The 18,099-nt window shown below is 49.2% G+C and overlaps 1 protein-coding gene across 3 annotated transcripts in view; it reads left to right on the forward strand.

Annotated features, from left to right (window-relative positions):
- VPS9D1 (VPS9 domain containing 1) overlaps window positions 1-18,099 on the forward strand; it is a 306,602-nt gene that overhangs the window by 257,598 nt on the left and 30,905 nt on the right. Inside the window, exon 14 of one of the 3 annotated variants that reach the window (XM_029608217.1) lies at window positions 1,855-2,168. The exons of the other annotated variants lie outside the window; for them this stretch is intronic. Within the exon in view, the coding sequence (XP_029464077.1) occupies window positions 1,855-1,882 (28 nt within the window). The 3' untranslated portion in view covers window positions 1,883-2,168. Of the gene's footprint in view, window positions 1-1,854; window positions 2,169-18,099 lie in introns of those variants that run through there. 3 annotated transcript variants of the gene reach the window in all.

Raw genomic sequence — 18,099 nt, forward strand, 5'->3', positions numbered from 1 at the left:
CACGGATCAGTCCAGACGCCCTTCCCTTTCTTGTCTTCCTGTCCGCTCAAAGATCCTTATTCTATCCTTCCAATACTGTGTCCTCTGTTCTATGTATTCCTTAATAGGAGGCACCGGAAGCATCTATGTGATGATTGTGGACGTTTAAGCAAGAGTGCCCATGCACAGAGTTCATTCACTGTTTCTCTTGTTTCCAATTTTCAGAGTTCTCTTGTTGTGTGCTCGAGTTCTTCTGTTACTTGCTTGTTCCATGATGTTTAGTTCTCTGCTTTGACAATAGTTATACTGAAGGGCTCCAGGGTAGGCTCTGTCCACATATATTCAGTTTTAGTCTGTCTCCACCTGCTGGACAGGAGGCTCAACTCATGGTCTGGACTGATCCGCGGTACTACAGGAATGAAAATTAACAGGTAAGAACTAATTTTCCTTTCTGAACCTCATAAAAAAAAAAAAAAAAGGAAAGGAAGGGTTTCTTCCAAGAGGATTTACCTCTTAGGAGGTTGGCAGGTCCTGGTGCTACCATCCCTCCTGGTTGTAGGGACAGACAAGCAGGGATTGGTGACCCAAATTTGCTCTGATTGCCATGCTGGAGGTTGAAAGCTGGTGGTCCAGTTCCCTCAGCTTCCACAGTTCGGGGGAAGAAAAATCCTTTGCCAGACTTCAGATAAGGCTGTCTCTTTCCTTTTATTGTGTTTTTTGTACAGCTGTGATTTTATTGTAAAGTTCGGTTACCAAAAAAAAAAGAAGTTTTGACCGGAGTTTCGGACAGCATTTTATTTAGCCTTTTCTCTGCTTTCTCCCTGGGGCAGGTGGTGCAGGGAAGCAGCTTGGGGGATTTTTCTTCTTGTCTTTGGGCTCCTGGTGCTTTTTTCCTGTTCCCCCCATGCGGCTACCTGCTGCATGGTCCGCACAGTGCTCAGACATGCCTAAGGACTTGGGACCGGTGCTCCATTTGCTGTCGCGACTCCATGAGTCTATCACGGGATGGCCGCTGCTCCCAGTGACTCTCAGCGGGGGAAGGCTTGTCGGGAGGAACTGCGGCAGCTTTTTCACTACAGCACTGGTCTGGGGGGGGGGGGCGAAGGCTGCTCAGCATGAAGCCGACAATCTGTTCCTGCTGAGCAAGGCCGTGGCTCTGAAGGATTTACAGGACAAAAAGCTGGAAGTGCACCTAAAGATTTTTTAGGTCTCTGCTCTGGGCATCCGGGTGGCTGTTTGCAGTAGTTTTATGCTTCGGGCATCTTTGCGGTGGGTGCAGCAACTTCAGATGAACAGTATTTGTTCATCCAGGGACCTTTTCACCTGTGTTTACATCCCGAGGACCATACCTCTCGGGTTATATGGCCGGTAACCAAAGAAATATCTCAGCCTCATGTCTAAGCAATAATCTTTATTAAGTAAAGTAGGAAATCAGATCAGATAAGAATGCAAGAAATAGAAACAGATAAGAATGCAAGAAAGTACAGAGGTTTCTTGGGAACAGATTGAAACAGTCTAATAATGATGTGCCTCAGAGTCTGCTCAAATTCTACATGGTATATTGCTTTGTTATATACAGGCATTGCTGGCAAAGTTCTACTTTTTTTTTCTGTTCCGGGACTTTCCTTATTTGGAATGGAAAGCTACTGAAGCTTTCTAAAACTGTGGTTAATGCTAAAGCTTGCCAAGTGCCATATCTAATATACCCCCCTTCTTCACTGTTTAGTAGTTCAGGCCTTGAGCTATGGGCAAACTTTCTGTACCAACTGTTTCAGTTTCTTGCTCAAGGTTATTGCTCATTTTAACAGAAATGCCTTTTTTTTCACTTGTGCTGAGTTATGCTGAGCTATTCTTTTATTTTATTATTTAATCCAGGCTGTTCTCAGCGAGCAGATCATTTTGAGGCCGCAGTCACTTATGGCGCGGATGCCCTATATGACCTTATTCGTACCTCGTCAAGGACAATGGTGTCCGCTCTGTCCACCAGGAGACTTCTTTGGTTGAGAAATTGGTCGGCTGATGTCTCCTCTAAGGCTCATTTGGGGCATTGCCATTCAAGGGCAAGCTCCTCTTTGGTGGAGCAGCTGATAAAGCTTTTGAGTGAAAATAAGGTCCACAAATTGCCTGAAGACAAGCCCAAGGGGTTTCTTCCAGCACATTCTCGTTTCTTGGCCATAGGCTTTTTCGGCAGAATAGAGCTCCAGCTATGGGACAGAGACCGGCCTCCAGGAGATCGCAGTCCTGGAACCAGTCCTTTCGGGCCCGTAGAGTGGGCAAGGAGGTATCTGGTTCTGGCGGCAACAAATCTACACAATGAAGCAAGGCTGGTCCACTAATCCGTCCCGAGGATAGGAAGTCATCTCACACATTTTTACGAGGAGTGGGCCAAGAGAACATCGGCCCGGTGGGTCCTAAGCATTATAAGAAACTGTTACGCTTTAGAATTTGCTCAGGCACGCAGGAGTCTGTTTATGGGGTCCCCCTGTGGCTCGGCTAGGAAGGAGTTGGTCGTGCGGCATACTTTTATTTATTTATTTATTTATTTAGTTAGTTAATGTTTTCAAGGAATTAAACATCAAATCTAGGCCACACGGCCTGCAACATTACAACAGAATAATATTCACAATGTTACATCAAACAGCACAACAGTCTGACCCGTCTTGTTCAACTTTTATAGTACATGGTTATTAGCCAGCAAAATGCTCTTACCTCCCCCCCCCCCCGGCAACATTCTAGTTCTTATTCTACAGAGAACAGAAAAACAGAAAGCAGACTGTGATATTGAAAGCCAAGACCGGCGACTGTTAAGCTAACCACACAAAGTGGGCAGAACACCGGGATCTACCTTCAACCCCTGCTCCAGCCACGTTATATAACACTGCCATCGTTTCGTAAACCTATCCAGCTGTTTGTATCTAATAGCTGTCAATTTTTCTAAATAATATATGTTCGCCAACCTCTGGTTAACCTTCTGCCTTGTTGGCACCTCAAGTTGCTTCCAGCTTACATGCAACCTCTGCTTGCGCTGCTAATAATATCTGCAAAATCAAATGGAAGTCAAAAGGTACCATCTCCTTCGGGTACATATAGAGTAAAAATGAAAGAGGATCCTTAGGCACCTGAATTCTCACCACATCAAATATAAGCTGCACAACCATTTCCCAATATAGAACCATCTTTGGGCAAGTTCACCACATATGAAAGTAGGTTCCCACCCACCACACTTTATCCAGCAGTGATTATCAGCTGTTGGGTAAAATTTATGCAGCTTAACTGGGGTAATGTGCCACAGGTAGAGCATCTTATAGTCATGCTCTTCAAGCGAAGCGGAGATAGAACACTGCTTAATCATGAGAAAGTTATGCATCCAGTGCTGCGGATTCAGTGAACCTGAAATGTCTTTATATGGGATGGCTGTTCCCGCAGCTCACCATTCAGAAGCTTATACACTCTGGATATAATCTTCATAAAAGTGTCTGCTTTATCACAAAAGCCTTCAAACAGAGATTTACCCATACTTAAATCGTGCTTCACCTTATTTTGAGACATAAAATGGTGAAGTTGTATATAGAAATACCGATCAGAAGAAAGTATTCCAAAGTGGCCTACAAGATCAGGAAAATCCCACACTGTGCCCTCCTGTAGGAGATGCCCAAGTCGAGAGCACCCACTTTCCTCCCATCTACGTGCCACGGCTCTTGATCGTCCAGGGCTAAAGACATTATTAAAAATATTGGTGTTCTATAAAAATAGTCTTTCCCTGTCCGTACCCGGATCAGTCCAGACTCCTGGGTTTGGCCCCCCCTCTAGCAGATGGAGACAGAAGTTTACCAAACAAACTCCGCCTCATATAGGCTGGTGCAACCTACAGCCTGGCAGTATTCTTCTGTCTCCAGCAGGTGGAGGAGGTGCCAAACCTACAGTCTGTGCTAGGGTCTAATTAGAGACAGGATAGTATTCAGAGAACTACCAACAAGGACTGAATTGCACAGGCTGAGTAAACAAGCGTGGGAGTAGCTTGCTTATTACGGTGGTTACTACCTCTAACCAATTAAGCTAGATTCTTCACTTAGATGCAGCTCCAGCACTGCTATCTACATTGATGGCAGGGGGTGGAAGGGAAATAGAATCAAAAAGTTAGTTATAAGTGACAAGTGTAACAGATAAGTATGAAAAAATAAGTGTGAAAGCTTACTGGCAGACTGGATGGACCATTTGGTCTTCTTCTGCCGTCATTTATATGTTTCTATGTATTTAAAAAAAAAAAAAAAAAGAAATTTAAATCTGCAGCTTCTGCTCAGGAGTGTAAGAGACCGCAGTGTGTACCTGCAGGTCCCAGTCTTTGCCTCCTAGGGGGGTGGGAGGTCCTGAAGGGACCATCCCCGTCTGGTTTCAGTGGCCGCTGAGGTATTGGGTGGTCAACCCATTTTCCAGCTGAAGTATTTACCTGGGGGTGATACCGGGGAGCCCGACTCACTCCCCTCAGTGGATCCAGGACCCAGAGGTGCTTAGGTTAAAAAAAAAAATTTTTTTTTTTGTTCTTTTCGCTGGGCTCGACTCTCCCTTCCCTCCGATCGCTTAGGGGGTGGTTGCGCTCCGTTTCGCCGCAGTTTGGAGGGGTGGAGATAGATTTTATTGTCGGCTTGCAGTCATGCCGCGTCGGGACGCGTGTAGGGCCTCCAGCGCCATGCGATAGTTTATGTACCGCTTGTCTCTCCAGGGGAGAGGGAGCCTCCACGACCCCAGGAAGGGTCTTAGTCCGGGTCCAAACTATAACCGGCACTATTGGGGAGCTGCAGTCGGGCCCTGAGCCGTTACCGCGAAGTGCGGGAACGGGCGCCATTTTGAGTGCGCTGGGGTCAGCATCGGAGGCGGCGGGCACCATTTTGCCTCCGCGGCACAGGAAACAGCATTCGGGGGGGGGAGGACCCTCCGCTGCACTTGTACTCGCAACACAGGGTCCCTGATGGGGACAGACCTGCGAGGCCTGATTTATCTAATGCTGCGGAGGTCCCTGATGGGGATGGAGATGATTTCCTAGCATGTAGTAGATGGACTCAGGACCAATGGGAATAGTGTACTCCTGATAGCAGTTGGAGACGGATCAGATTTCAATCTGACATCAGCCCTAGTACATATACCCCTGCAGGAAGTGCAGCTCTTCAGTATTTTTCGTCTCCATAGCAGTTAGGGACTCTGCACAGTTGCACAGTGTTAGAATAATTTTAACAAAGAAAACAAAATAAGAAGAAACCTTTTCTCTACAGACGAGCCCCGCTCTCCTGCGGTGACACCCATTGGGTCCCTGCCCCAGTTGAGATTTCCCAAGGTGATTTCTGCGATCCCTCGGAGGGAAGCCTTGGTCCGGCAGCCAACCCTCAGCAGGGACCTAGCCCCCGACATCGGGTGAGGCTGAGAGGCAGCGGGTGCAACCTCGAGCGCGGCGGTGAAGGTATTTTCCCTTCCCCCCGCAGCCGGAAACCGCCCGGAACGAGATCGGGAAGCGCCGAGACAAGGTAAGGTAGAAATCTATTTAAAAGTCTCCGAAGCTCGAGGAGCCGCACAGGTCACCAGCTGGGACCAGTGCCACTGGGTTGAAGTGCCCTAGCAGGGCTAGACCCCGGTCAGATCAGAGGGTCCTCCCACGTGGAGACCCTCCGAGGTGGTCGCCATATTGTCCGCGTGGTCGCCGTCACCATTTTGCTTTCCGCCGTTTCGATCCGTGCGCACAAAAGCGAGCCAAGTACCGGGCGCACAAGCGACACACATAACCACGCACTTACTGTGCCGGGCGCATAACTTCGACTTGTGCGCACAACAGCGTGCACATCTCCCTGAGCGCACAACTTAGATGCACACCGGAGCGCACAACTGTATTTTACGTGCACAAGCCATGGCTCAACCAGAAAATAAACTCAAAACTCAGGGCCTTTGCCCAGCATGCCACATTAGAGCTGCAAAGCAAGAGGAGGCCACGGCCCTGTGTACACAGTGTGAAGAGGCCCTAGGGCACCCAACTCACGACACTCCCCAGCCGGTACCGGGCTCCAGCCTCTCGAGCAGTACACCAGACCTAGCATTGCACGGTGGGACACCCCCCCCCTCAAACGGGGCTCCCCAGGGACACGGCGCCCCTTAGTCTAGACCCAGCATCTATCTCCTGGGTGGAATTCTTCAAAGGTCTGCATACCTTCGTCCACATGCAACCGGAGCCTCCTATAATAGGGACACAGGCTCCACCAGAGGACCTCAACATGCCGGGACACTCTATGCCCAGGGCAGTGATCCCACCACCCAGAAGCCCCACCTTTGGGGACACGGACAACTCAGATGAGGATTCAGAACCCCTTGAGGAAGGGGAACTCCCTCCAGGGACAGAGCCTCACCGAACCATGAGACGCTTCTTCACCAAGGAAGAGCTTCCAGACCTGGTCACACACAGCTTAAAAGAGCTTGCTATCCCGGGCACAAGTGCCTCGGGGGAACCTAAGACGAACCCACTATTAGAGGGACTCCGTCAGACCTCCCGCCATTTCCCACTATTACAAGCCGTCCAGCAACTAATTGACCTGGAATTGGATGCCCTAGAAACTACATTCAAAGGGGGCTGGGCTATGGCAGCCATGTACCCTCTGGACCCAGCCGCCAAAGATCTCCTGGCATGTCTGAAAGTGGATGCCATGGTCTGCGCAATCTTGAAGCTCACTACTATCCCGGTGGAGGGAGGAGCAGCACTCAAGGATGCTCAAGACATACGTCTGGAATCTATCCTCAAACAGTCCTTTGACGTCTCCGCTATGTCTCTACAGATCGCGGTCTGCTGTGCTGTGGTGACATGCGCCTGCTTAGCACAGACCAGGAACAACACTCCTGGGGAGGCCCTGGAACCAGCTGTATCATTCCTCGTGGACGCCGCTTCTGATCTGGTATGCACAGCAGCTAGAAGAGTGTCATCCGCCGTGGCAGCCAGAAGACAAATCTGGCTCTGAAACTGGTCGGCAGATGCATCCTCCAAAACGAGACTCACAAGGATGCCTTTCAAGGGATCACTCCTGTTCGGAAGCAAACTAGAGAAACTAGCCAACAAATGGGGCGAGTCCCCACTGCCGTGGCTACCGGAGGACAGGAATAAGAGAAACCAGCGATACTTCCACCGAACCTCCAGGGGCAGAGGATCACAGCGCTTCAACCCATATAGAAACACATATCAAGCGGTCCGCCCCGCAGGCCGGAGCCAGTCCTTTTGGAACAAGCACAATAAAAGGGGAGCCAGCTTGAGCTCCGGCCCCAGCCGCACCCCACAATGAAAATCAGCCGACCCATCCAAAGGAAGAAGCCATTGGGGGCAGACTTTCCCTATTCTACCAAAGATGGGTCGAGATAACTTCGGACAAGTGGGTCCTATCCATCATTCGAGAGGGATATTACCTGGATTTCCACCACCTCCCTCCAGATAAGTTTGTGGAATCTCCCTGCCACGACCCTTCCAAGAGGATGGCATTGACCATTGACCAGATTGTTAGCCTTAGAGGCTATAACACCAGTACCTCCACAACAAATAAACACTGGACATTATTCCATCTATTTTATCGTCCCCAAGAAAGAAGAAACGTTCAGACCCATCCTGGACCTCAAGGCGGTCAACCGTCACCTGAAGATTCCTCGCTTTCGCATGGAAACCCTACGCTCGGTAATAAGGGTGATACCACCGGGGGAGTTCCTTACATCCCTGGATCTGTTGGAAGCCTACCTACACATTCCAATCCATCAAGAGCATCAGCGTTTTCTACGCTTCTCGATCCTGGACCGTCACCATCAGTTCCAGGCACTAACTTTCGGGTTAGCCACTGTACCCCGGACATTCACCAAGATCATAGTGGTGGTGGCAGCAACACTGAGGAAGGAAGGAAGGAATCTGCGTGCACCCTTATCTAGATGATTGGCTGATCAGAGCGATATCCCCAGAGGAAAGCCACCAGGCAACCAACAGAGTCAAAACTCTACTGGAGAGCCTCGGGTGCATGGTCAACACAAACAAGAGCTGCCTGCAGCCCTCCCAATCTCTAGAGTACTTGGGAGTCCGGTTCTACACCAAACAAGACAAGGTCATGCTAACACCGACAAGGAGATCAAAACTGATGCCCTAGTTACGAATCCTGTTGAGTGAACTTCGCCCCACAGCATGGGATTACCTACAAGTTCTCAGCCTCATGGCATCCACACTGAAAGTAGTGCCATGAGCACGAGCTCACATGAGACCCCCTACAACGCTCACTACTATCACGATGGAATCCACTGTCCCAGAACTACACCGTACGGCTTCATCTCCCAGACAGAGTTCGGGCCCAACTACGATGGTGGCTACAAGAAGCCCATCTAAGCCAGGGAATGAGACTATCACCAACCTGGATCCTACTCACCACGGATGCCAGCCTACGAGAATGGGGAGCACACTGCCAGGAGCTAACTGCCCAAGGGCAATGGAACGAAGAAGAGTCAGGATGGAACATCAATCGCCTAGAAGCCTGGGCAGTCAGACTAGTCTGCCTAAGGTTCATTCACAGACTCCGAGACAAAGCGGTCTGAGTAATGTCAGACAACGCCACAACAGTGGCCTACATCAACCGTCATGGAGGAACCAGAAGCCAACAGGTGTCTCTGGAAATAGACCTCGTAATGTCATGGGTGGAAGTGAATCTTCAAGAGATCTCGGCTGTCCACATTTCCGGGAAAGACAACATTGCTGCGGACTACCTCAGCAGAGAAAGTCTAGATTCAGGAGAATGGAGGCTGTCGACCACAGCATTCCAATTGATAGTAAACCGTTGGGGAACACCAACCATGGACCTCCTGGCAAATCGGTCCAACGCCCAAGTACCCAGTTTCTTCAGCCGCAGGCGGGAACCCCAGTCCCAGGGAATCGATAACCTGCCACAGGAGACTCTGATATACACCTTCCTATCGTGGCACCTATTGGGCGCAATCATCTACAAGATAGAACACCACAGGGGACCAGTACTTATAGTGGCTCCGGACTGGCCAAGAAGACCGTGGTACGCAGACATGCGAAGACTGCTGACAGGGAGCCCCTTGCCGCTACTTGGACCGGTGCTTTTCAGTATATATATAAATGATCTGGAAAGGAATACGACGAGTGAGGTTATCAAATTTGCAGATGATACAAAATTATTTAGAGTAGTTAAATCACAAGCAGACTGTGATACATTGCAGAAGGACCTTGCAAGACTTGAAGATTGGGCCTCCAAATGGCAGATGAAATTTAATGTGGACAAGTGCAAGGTGTTGCATATAGGGAAAAATAACCGTTGCTGTAGTTACACGATGTTAGGTTCCATATTAGGAGCTACCACCCAGGAAAAAGATCTAGGCATCATAGTGGATAATACTTTAAAATCGTCAGCTCAGTGTGCTGCAGCAGTCAAAAAAGCAAATAGAATGTTAGGAATTATTAGGAAGGGAATGGTTAATAGAACGGAAAATGTCATAATGCCTCTATATCGCTCCATGGTGAGACCACACCTTGAATACTGTGTACAATTCTGGTCGCCGCATCTCAAAAAAGATATAGTCGCGATGGAGAAGGTACAGAGAAGGGCAACCAAAATGATAAAGGGGATGGAACAGCTTCCCTATGAGGATAGGCTGAAGAGATTAGGGCTGTTCAGCTTGGAGAAGAGACGGCTGAGGGGGGGATATGATAGAGATCTTTAAGATCATGAGAGGTCTTGAACGAGTAGATGTGACTCGGTTATTTTCACTTTCGAATAATAGAAGGACTAGGGGGCATTCCATGAAGTTAGCAAGTAGCACATTTAAGACTAATCGGAGAAAATTATTTTTCACTCAACGCACAATAAAGCTCTGGAATTTGTTGCCAGAGGATGTGGTTAGTGCAGTTAATGTAGCTGGGTTCAAAAAAGGTTTGGATAAGTTCTTGGAGGAGAAGTCCATTAATGGCTATTAATCAATTTTACTTAGGGAATAGCCACTGCTATTAATTGCATCAATAGCATGGGATCGTCTTAGTGTTTGGGTAATTGCCAGGTTCTTGTGGCCTGGTTTTGGCCTCTGTTGGAAACAGGATGCTGGGCTTGATGGACCCTTGGTCTGACCCAGCATGGCAATTTCTTATGTTCTTACCTCCACACAGAGACCTGCTCCAACAGGGACCGATCCTCCAAGAGGATCCAGCTCGATTCTCTCTTACAGTCTGGCCATTGAGAGGACTCGCCTAAGGAAGAGCGGATACTCGGGGGCAGTAATTGACACCCTACTCTGAGCACGCAAGTTCTCCACATCACTAACATACATACGGATTTGGAGAGTATTCAAAGCCTGGTGCAAGGTCCGCGACATCATACCACGCTCTGTCAAAATTCCGTCGATTTTGGAATTCCTACAGAACGGCCTACAGAAGGGATTGTCTCCAACCACACCTGAAGTGGCCGGTGCCTCTTTGGAATCTCAACCTGGTCCTAGATTTCCTAGCAGGGGCCTCCTTTAGACCTCTCCGCGGCCTGTCTCTCCGACTATTAACAATGAAGACAGCCTTTCTGCAGGCAGTCTGTTCGGCCCGTCGTATATCCGAGCTACAAGCACTGTGCTTTCAATAGCCGTTCCTCAGACTCACCCTGGGAACCATCCAGTTAAGCACAGTTAAGTCGTTCCTCCCCAAAGTGGTGTCTCACTTCCATCTCAACCAAACCATCTCGCTACCATCACCAGATGAGCATAAGAATTCGGAAGAGGCTCGAAGTCTACGCCATCTCAATGTCGGCAGGCTCCTAGTCCGATACCTGGAAAGGTCGGAATCCGTACAAAAGACGGACCATCTATTCGTCCTTCACAGCGGGAAGAAGCAAGGGGAAGCGGCCTCGCGAGCAACCATAGCCCGCTGGATCAAGGAAGTCATCAAGGCGGCCTACGTGGAAGCAGGCAAGCCACCGCCTTTACAAGTCAAGGCCCATTCCACTAGAGCCCAGGCAGTGTCCTGGGCAGAAACCAAGATGCTGTCACCCGCTGAGATCTGCAGTGCGGCGACATGGTCCTCCATCCATACCTTCTCCAGGTTTTACCACCTGGGTGCTCAGGCTCGGGAGGACACAGCATTTGCAAGGGCAGTACTAAGTGGGTCACGGGCAGCCTCCCACCCGGTTCGGGAGTAGCTTTTATACATCCCATTGGTCCTGAGTCCATCTGCTACACGCTAGGAAATGGAGAAATTACTTACCTGATAATTTCGTTTTCCTTAGTGTAGACAGATGGACTCAGCATCCCACCCACAGCTGCCGTTACTCATGGAATTCTCGGGGGACATCCCCGGGAGCGAGTGATTCACGGGTAAACCATGCTTTCCTTCACCTAGGACACCCATCCTACCGGGTGTCGACGTTTCTCGGTTGAGGGCACTGGCAGTCTCCAGCTATAGCCAATTCAACCAGTTCAAATTATTTCTTAACTAAGTTATAAATGTAATCAAGTTATCCAAGTTATAAAGTTAATCAAGTTATTCAAATTATTCAGTCATACATATATCCACAATGCTTTTCGAGGAGAATACTGAAGAGCTGCACTTCCTGCAGGGGTATATGTACTAGGGCTGATGTCACATTGAAATCTGATCCATCTCCAATTGCTATCAGTACACTATACCCATTGGTCCTGAGTCCATCTGTCTACACTAAGGAAAACGAAATTATCAGGTAAGTAATTTCTCCATTTCTCTTCTGACTCTTCGTTTTCCTCAGACTTTGTTTTGCAAATGCATAAGGACTTTAAGGCCCGGAAGGCGGGCAGAAAAAGGCCTCACAGTCAGGACCCTCTGACCGGAAGCAGGCCAAGGCCGCTCTGGAGCCGGGACTACAGGGGGGTCAGCGTCCATCCAGTATCCGGGCTACTCAGCCAGATCCAGGTACCTCTTCGGACACAGATGACCAGGACGACCCTGATATACTCTCCCTGCCCCTGAGGGGGGTTGAGGGAGAGACCGACCCCCAGCAGGGAGGTCTGCGGGGGTCTCATGGGACGGATGGCGATGATCCGAAGGTCGTCTGTCTTTTTAGGAGAGATGAGCTGGGTCCCCTCATTCCGGCTATCTTAGGGGAATTGGAGACATAGCTGCCCCAAGAAGAGTCTAGATTGGGGGCTACGGACCCAGTGGTGTTAGGCCTTAGGGGGCCACCTTCAGCTTTTCCTTTCCATTTTTCGGCAACAGACTTGCTATTCAAGGAATGGGATACTCTTGAGTTGGGGCTTAAAGTCGCGAAGGTGATGGATAAACTCTACCCCCTGCCGGAAGAGGCCTTGGAACTGTTAAGGGTGCCCAAGGTGGACGCTGCAGTGGCAGCAGCAGTCACAAAGAAGACTACCATCCCGGTTACCGGGGGGACAGCTCTTAAGGACCTGCAAGATTGTAAGCTGGAGGTTCAGCTTAAGAAGATCTTCGAGGTTTCCGCCCTGGGAATTCGTTTCGCCATGTGTAGTAATTTTTCCTTATGCTCAAGTGTTCGCTGGGTCCAATAGCTGCTAGCCAATGATTCTCTCTCCCAGGAGGAAGCGCGTCAGGCGGGTAGGCTTGAGGCCGTGATTGCCTACAGTGCGGATGCTTTCTATGATTTGTTTCGCACATCGGCTGGATCCATGGTGTCGGCTGTGTCAGCACGGCGCTTGTTGTGGCTCCATAACTGGACAGCAGATGTGTCATCAAAATCTCAGCTGGGATCTTTACCGTTTAAGGGTAAGCTGCTGTTTGGCAAGGAGCTGGAAGATCTGATTCAGTCTTTAGGAGAAAATAAGGTGCATCGGTTGCCAGAAGATAGACCAAAGTCGAGAGGGTCTTTTGCTTCCAGATCTCGATTTCGTGGCGGTCGGAGGCCTCGGACCTCCCGGGGGTCCGTTTCTTCATTTCGCCACAATGCCAGCAGGCAGCAGACAAACTCTCAGTCCTTTCGTGGGCGCCGTTTCGGTAGACCCGGCTCCAACTAGACTGCGCCGGGCGGCAAGCCCTCACAATCATGTGCAGCCGTTCCATTCCTCGCTTCCAGTAGTGGGAGGCCGTTTGTCCCTATTATACGGGGAATGGGCCAAAATAACATCTGATCAGTGGGTCCTCGCTATCATAAGACACGGTTACGCGTTAGATTTTGCACACCAACTCCGCCAACTGTTCCTGGTTTCACCCTGCGGTCTGGCAGCAAAACACCGGGCGGTCACGGAAACTTTACAGCGTCTCCTTGACCTCGGCGCCATCGTCCCGGTGCCCTCCACGGAGCTTCGAAGAGGCTGTTACTCCATTTACTTCGTAGTGCCCAAGAAAGAGTCACGGCTCTTGATCATCCAGGGCTAAAGGCATTATTAAAAATATTGGTGTGCTATAAAAATAGTCTTTATCTCCCACTATATCTTTTTTCCAGCTATCACAGACTTTCAAGGTAAGCCGAACAGTAGGTGGAATCGTGCCTGGGAAACAACGAGTTCCACATGGAAGGCACACCAAAGTCGTCGGTGGGATGCCCTTTAATAAATCAGTTTCCAATTGTACTCATCGTTTACATTCCCCTCTTGTGTGCCATGACACGACTGATCGTACCTGGGCTGCCACATAGTACCATAAAGGGCATGGTATGCCAAGGCCTCCCCGGATTTTAGGGAGATAATAGCACCTGACCGCTAACTCTAGGGGGTCGCTGCCTCCAAATGAAACAAAATGGTTTCACTGCCATTGTTTAAGATAGTCTGTAGGGATCTCTATGGGCAAGGTCTGGAACAAACAATTAATTTTGGACAGTATATTCATCTTGACCGTGGATATTCTACCCAGCCAGGAGAATCCTTTCCTTTCCCAGACTTGTAAGTTGTATAAAATTTTTAACCAAACCCCTTTCAACTGAAATAAATCCTCCAGTTTAGGACCCACCTTAACTCTCAAGTATTTCAGATATTTCTCAACTACTTTAAAGGGATTTCTCTCCTTCAGTGCACTAAATTGTTTCCCCGCAACTGTGACATTTAAGAGCTCGGACTTGTCTGCATTTAGTTGATAACCAGAGACCTCTCCAAACCTAGTAAGTTCTTCAACCAGTGACGAAAGGGACTTATTAGGGTGTACGATAGTAAACAGTACGTCATCTGCAAACATGGAAAGTTTATGCACATGCTGTCCCACTCTGACCCCCTGGATTGCCCCGGATTCCCAAATGGACGCTCCAAAGTTTCCAAATATAAAGCAAAAAGGGACAAAGGACAACTCTGTCTGGTACCACGTTCTATCGGGAAAGCTCTTGAGAAACCCCCATTCACTTTAATGCACGCGTTCGGGTGCCGAATCCATGTTGAGAAATTACCCCCAGGCCTAACTTATCCAACACTGCGAATAAGTACTCCCAGTGGACCATGTCAAAGGCCTTCTCAGCATTGACAGTGAGAAGCACTGTAGGGATTTTGGCTTCTTGCACCCACCATATAAGATCCACCATTATCGGCAGCAAGTCTCCCAGAAACAAATCCAGTTTGATCCGGATGTATCAGTTGCGTAGCCACCCCACCCAGGTGAGTAGCTAAAATTTTGGCCAAAATTTTCAAATCTAGATTTATAAAGGATATAGGCCTATAGGACCCACAGAATGTTTGATCCCTACCGGGTTTTGCTAAAATAGTAATGCCTGCCCTTTTAGCATCTTCAGCAATATGTCCATCTCCCAAAAGGTGATTAAAGGCCTCTATAAGCAGGCGTGAAATCACTGAGCTCAGTTTCTTATAGAAACCAGCCGAAAATCCATCGATTCCTGGGGATTTTCCCATTTTTAGTCCCATTATTGCCCTTGAAACTTTAGTTTCTGAGATTTCCCTATTTATAAAGTTTCTGAGATTTCCCTATTTATAAAGTCCTGTTGAGTATCCCTGGATACTCGGAAGTGTAATTCCAGTTAAATACTCCTCACTCTTTGTATTTGTGATATCTTGCCTTTTGGAATATAATTGGTGATAAAACTGGGTAAACTGGTCTCTGATACTTTCATTATCAGAAACCTCAACCCCCCTAGCATCCTTGATTTTCAGGATCTGATTGAGTCCCATTCAGGCTTTAAGTTGCCAGGTGAGGAGCTTCCCGGCTTTGTTACCCCTTTCAAAAAATTCCTGTTTTGCTTTATCCAGTTGGTGAGCTATGTCTCCCAATGCCAAATGATGCAGATCCTGCCTCAATTTCTCAAGTTGCAAGCTTAATTGGGGGTCTGGACATCTTTTATGGCGTAGTTCCAATCTGCCTAGTTTTTGGAGGAGATCTAAGCGCTGCCTTTCTTTATCCCGCTTCAGGAACGAAGCCTTGGCTATCAGTTTTCCCCTCGCCACTGCCTTAAAGCAATCCCAAACTATGCCCGGAGAGACATCCCCTGTATCATTTTCATACAAGAATTGTTCCATCTCTTGGCACAGTTGATCCCTAAACTTACTATCATCTAAGAGACTTTCATTGAGCCTCCAATTTCTGTCACCACCCTGACCTCTTTAATATAAGCCAAATAGCTGCATGATCAGACCATGTTATAGCTTCAATGCCCGACGCTTGCACATAATTAACCTGGGCTTTATCAACTAGAAACATGTCAATCCGCAAGTAAGTCATATGCGCCTTTGAATAAAAGATATAGTCTCTGTCCGTGGGATGGAAGAGGCGCCAGATGTCCATCAAGTTCCATTCCCGCATAAGGGCTTTCAAACGCTTCCTGGGTGCTCGGGATTGTACCCCCCCCCCCCCTCCCTCCCTAGTATGTAGAAAAGGGTACCTAGTTAAATTAAGATCTCCTCCAATAATGAGAGACCTTTTACCCATTGGTGTAGAACTTTGGACAACTTCTCAAAGTATCTCCCTTGCCCAGTATTAGGAGCGTATACATTAACTAATGTATACATATTCGAGCCCAGTCTGAATTTGATGATAATATACCTGCCTTCTTGGTCCCTAACAATGGATATCACATCAACTGTCAGTTGTTTAGAGAAAAGTACCCCCACTCCACAATATTTACTATGAGATGTAGCTGCTGCAAAATATTGAGTAGGGTAGTGCTGCGAAGCTAATAATCTCTCATATCCCTTTTTTTTTGTTGTTTTATGTTTATTTTGACAACAGTAAACATTTCTAAAAGGTAACAAACCAAAATGTCAAAGTTTTTAACAATTGTTCCATACATTTACAATCTGTTATGAATTGCCCTGCCCACGAGTCCCCCCGCGAGCAGGCACGGACTCACCAGCTGTTTCTTCGCCGATGCGGCAGGACGCCGCCATCGGCCTTCCCACGTGGCCCGGAGGCCACCCCAGACTTTCTTCCATCTCCACGGCCGGAGCCGCGGCTGTCTTCGGGGCTGGGACGCCCCCGACGCGATCCTCATCTTCGCGGCTGGAGGCCGCAAAAGCCCCAGGCTCAATTAGCGGCAGGAGCCACCCCCGGGGCCTCCCGCAGCGGCTAGAGCCGCTGCTTTCGTCGGAGCCTGCTCCCAGGCTCAGCCCTGCCTTGCTTCAGCGTCTGACGCCAGACGCTGTGCAGGCCGCTGTCCGCGGTCCTGCACAGCCCTGCTTCTGCTTCCTTAGACACGCGGCCGCGTCTCTCTACACTATTTAAAGGGCCAGACACAGGAAGTGTCTGAGCCCCACCTAATGACTGTTTCCTGGCTCCAGCCCTATAAAGGGCTGCTCCGTTCATTGTGCTTTGCCTTGCATCGTGGTCAGTCTTCACTCTGGAGGCTCTGGCCTGCCAGAGACTATGTAAGGTCTTCTTCTCGGAGTGCCGCACCTTGTCTTGTTTCATGTTCCACATCTTCGCCTGAGGTCCATGTCCAGGTTTCTTCGTCTTCGTCCTGGTGTTCCTGCCTTCCTGATGTTCTTGCCTTCACTCCGCCTCGTCCTCGCTCTGGAGCCTTCTGGTCCGGTAGGCCGGGGGTCCCTCAGATGCAGTATTCCTGGGTGGACTAGGCTGCCGGTGGACGGTTGTCCTGTGCTCCTGAGCCGTGAAGCCTGCTGTGTGTTCCTGCGCTGTCCCGCTCCCGTCGTGGTCCGCGACCAGCCTTGGGGCTGTGTAGGGCGCGTAACAGACAGGGTGGTCCGCGACTCAGTCCCGCGGGTGGCCTGAGTAGGGCGCCCTGAGAGGACAGTGCCAATGTCCATGCCTTGTGTCTTGCCTCGATGCCATGTGTCTTCGTCTGCCTTATCCAGCCATGTGTCTTGCCTCGGATGCCGTCCGCATCATCCCAGCCATGTATCCTCGTCTTGGATGCCGTCTGCATCAACCTAGTCAAGTGTCTCGTCTGCGATGCCGTCCGCATCGATCCTGGTGTCTTGTATCCACAGCCCTGGTGTCACGTCTTCTGCCAAGTGTCTTCGTGTCATGTGATGCCGTTGCATCAACTCCAGTGTTTCCATGTCAAGGCCCGTCTGCCCTCAACCTCAGGCCAGGCCTGCTGCTCCATGCTGCTCGCAGCAGGTCCGAAAGGGCCCGGAATGGTCGGAGGACCATTCACCTTCCAACATCCTTGGATGTTTGGCCATGGGAGCTTGCCGGCCTGGCAGAGGGTAGAGTGTCCAGCCATGCGGGGCCACCGTCAACCCTTGGTTCGGCCCTGGATGGCCGGGGTCGGGCCGAGGCCCATGGGCACACAAAAACCACCGAAACATAACAGAATCCTTTTAGCATGTATATATCTTTCCAGCCGGGTTTCTGCAAGCCAGAGAAAACATCATATGATCAGATCAGGAACAAAGCATCCCCATTTCCCAATTCCCTCCCCCTCCCTCCCTCAGGGCATCAAACTGTTTAAGAATATGAAATCAGGGAAAACATTTTCGGACTCCAAGATATATACACATATTCAATTTTCAACTTACAGACAAGTCATTAAGAATTAAACTCCGTGCCAGTGGAGATAAAGAAAAGAGATATTTCTCCCATCGAGCAACAAAAAGCCGTCGAGGACGAAACCATTCCACTTTTGTTATACATTTATCCAACAAACAGGTCTGATGAATAAGGTTACGCAATTGTGTCAAGGTTGGGGGATCAGCAGCAATCCACTTCTGCAAAATACATTTCTTAGCTAGTAAGAT

This window comes from Rhinatrema bivittatum, chromosome 7 (assembly GCF_901001135.1).
Source record: "Rhinatrema bivittatum chromosome 7, aRhiBiv1.1, whole genome shotgun sequence".
In the NCBI taxonomy this organism is placed as follows: domain Eukaryota; kingdom Metazoa; phylum Chordata; class Amphibia; order Gymnophiona; family Rhinatrematidae; genus Rhinatrema; species Rhinatrema bivittatum.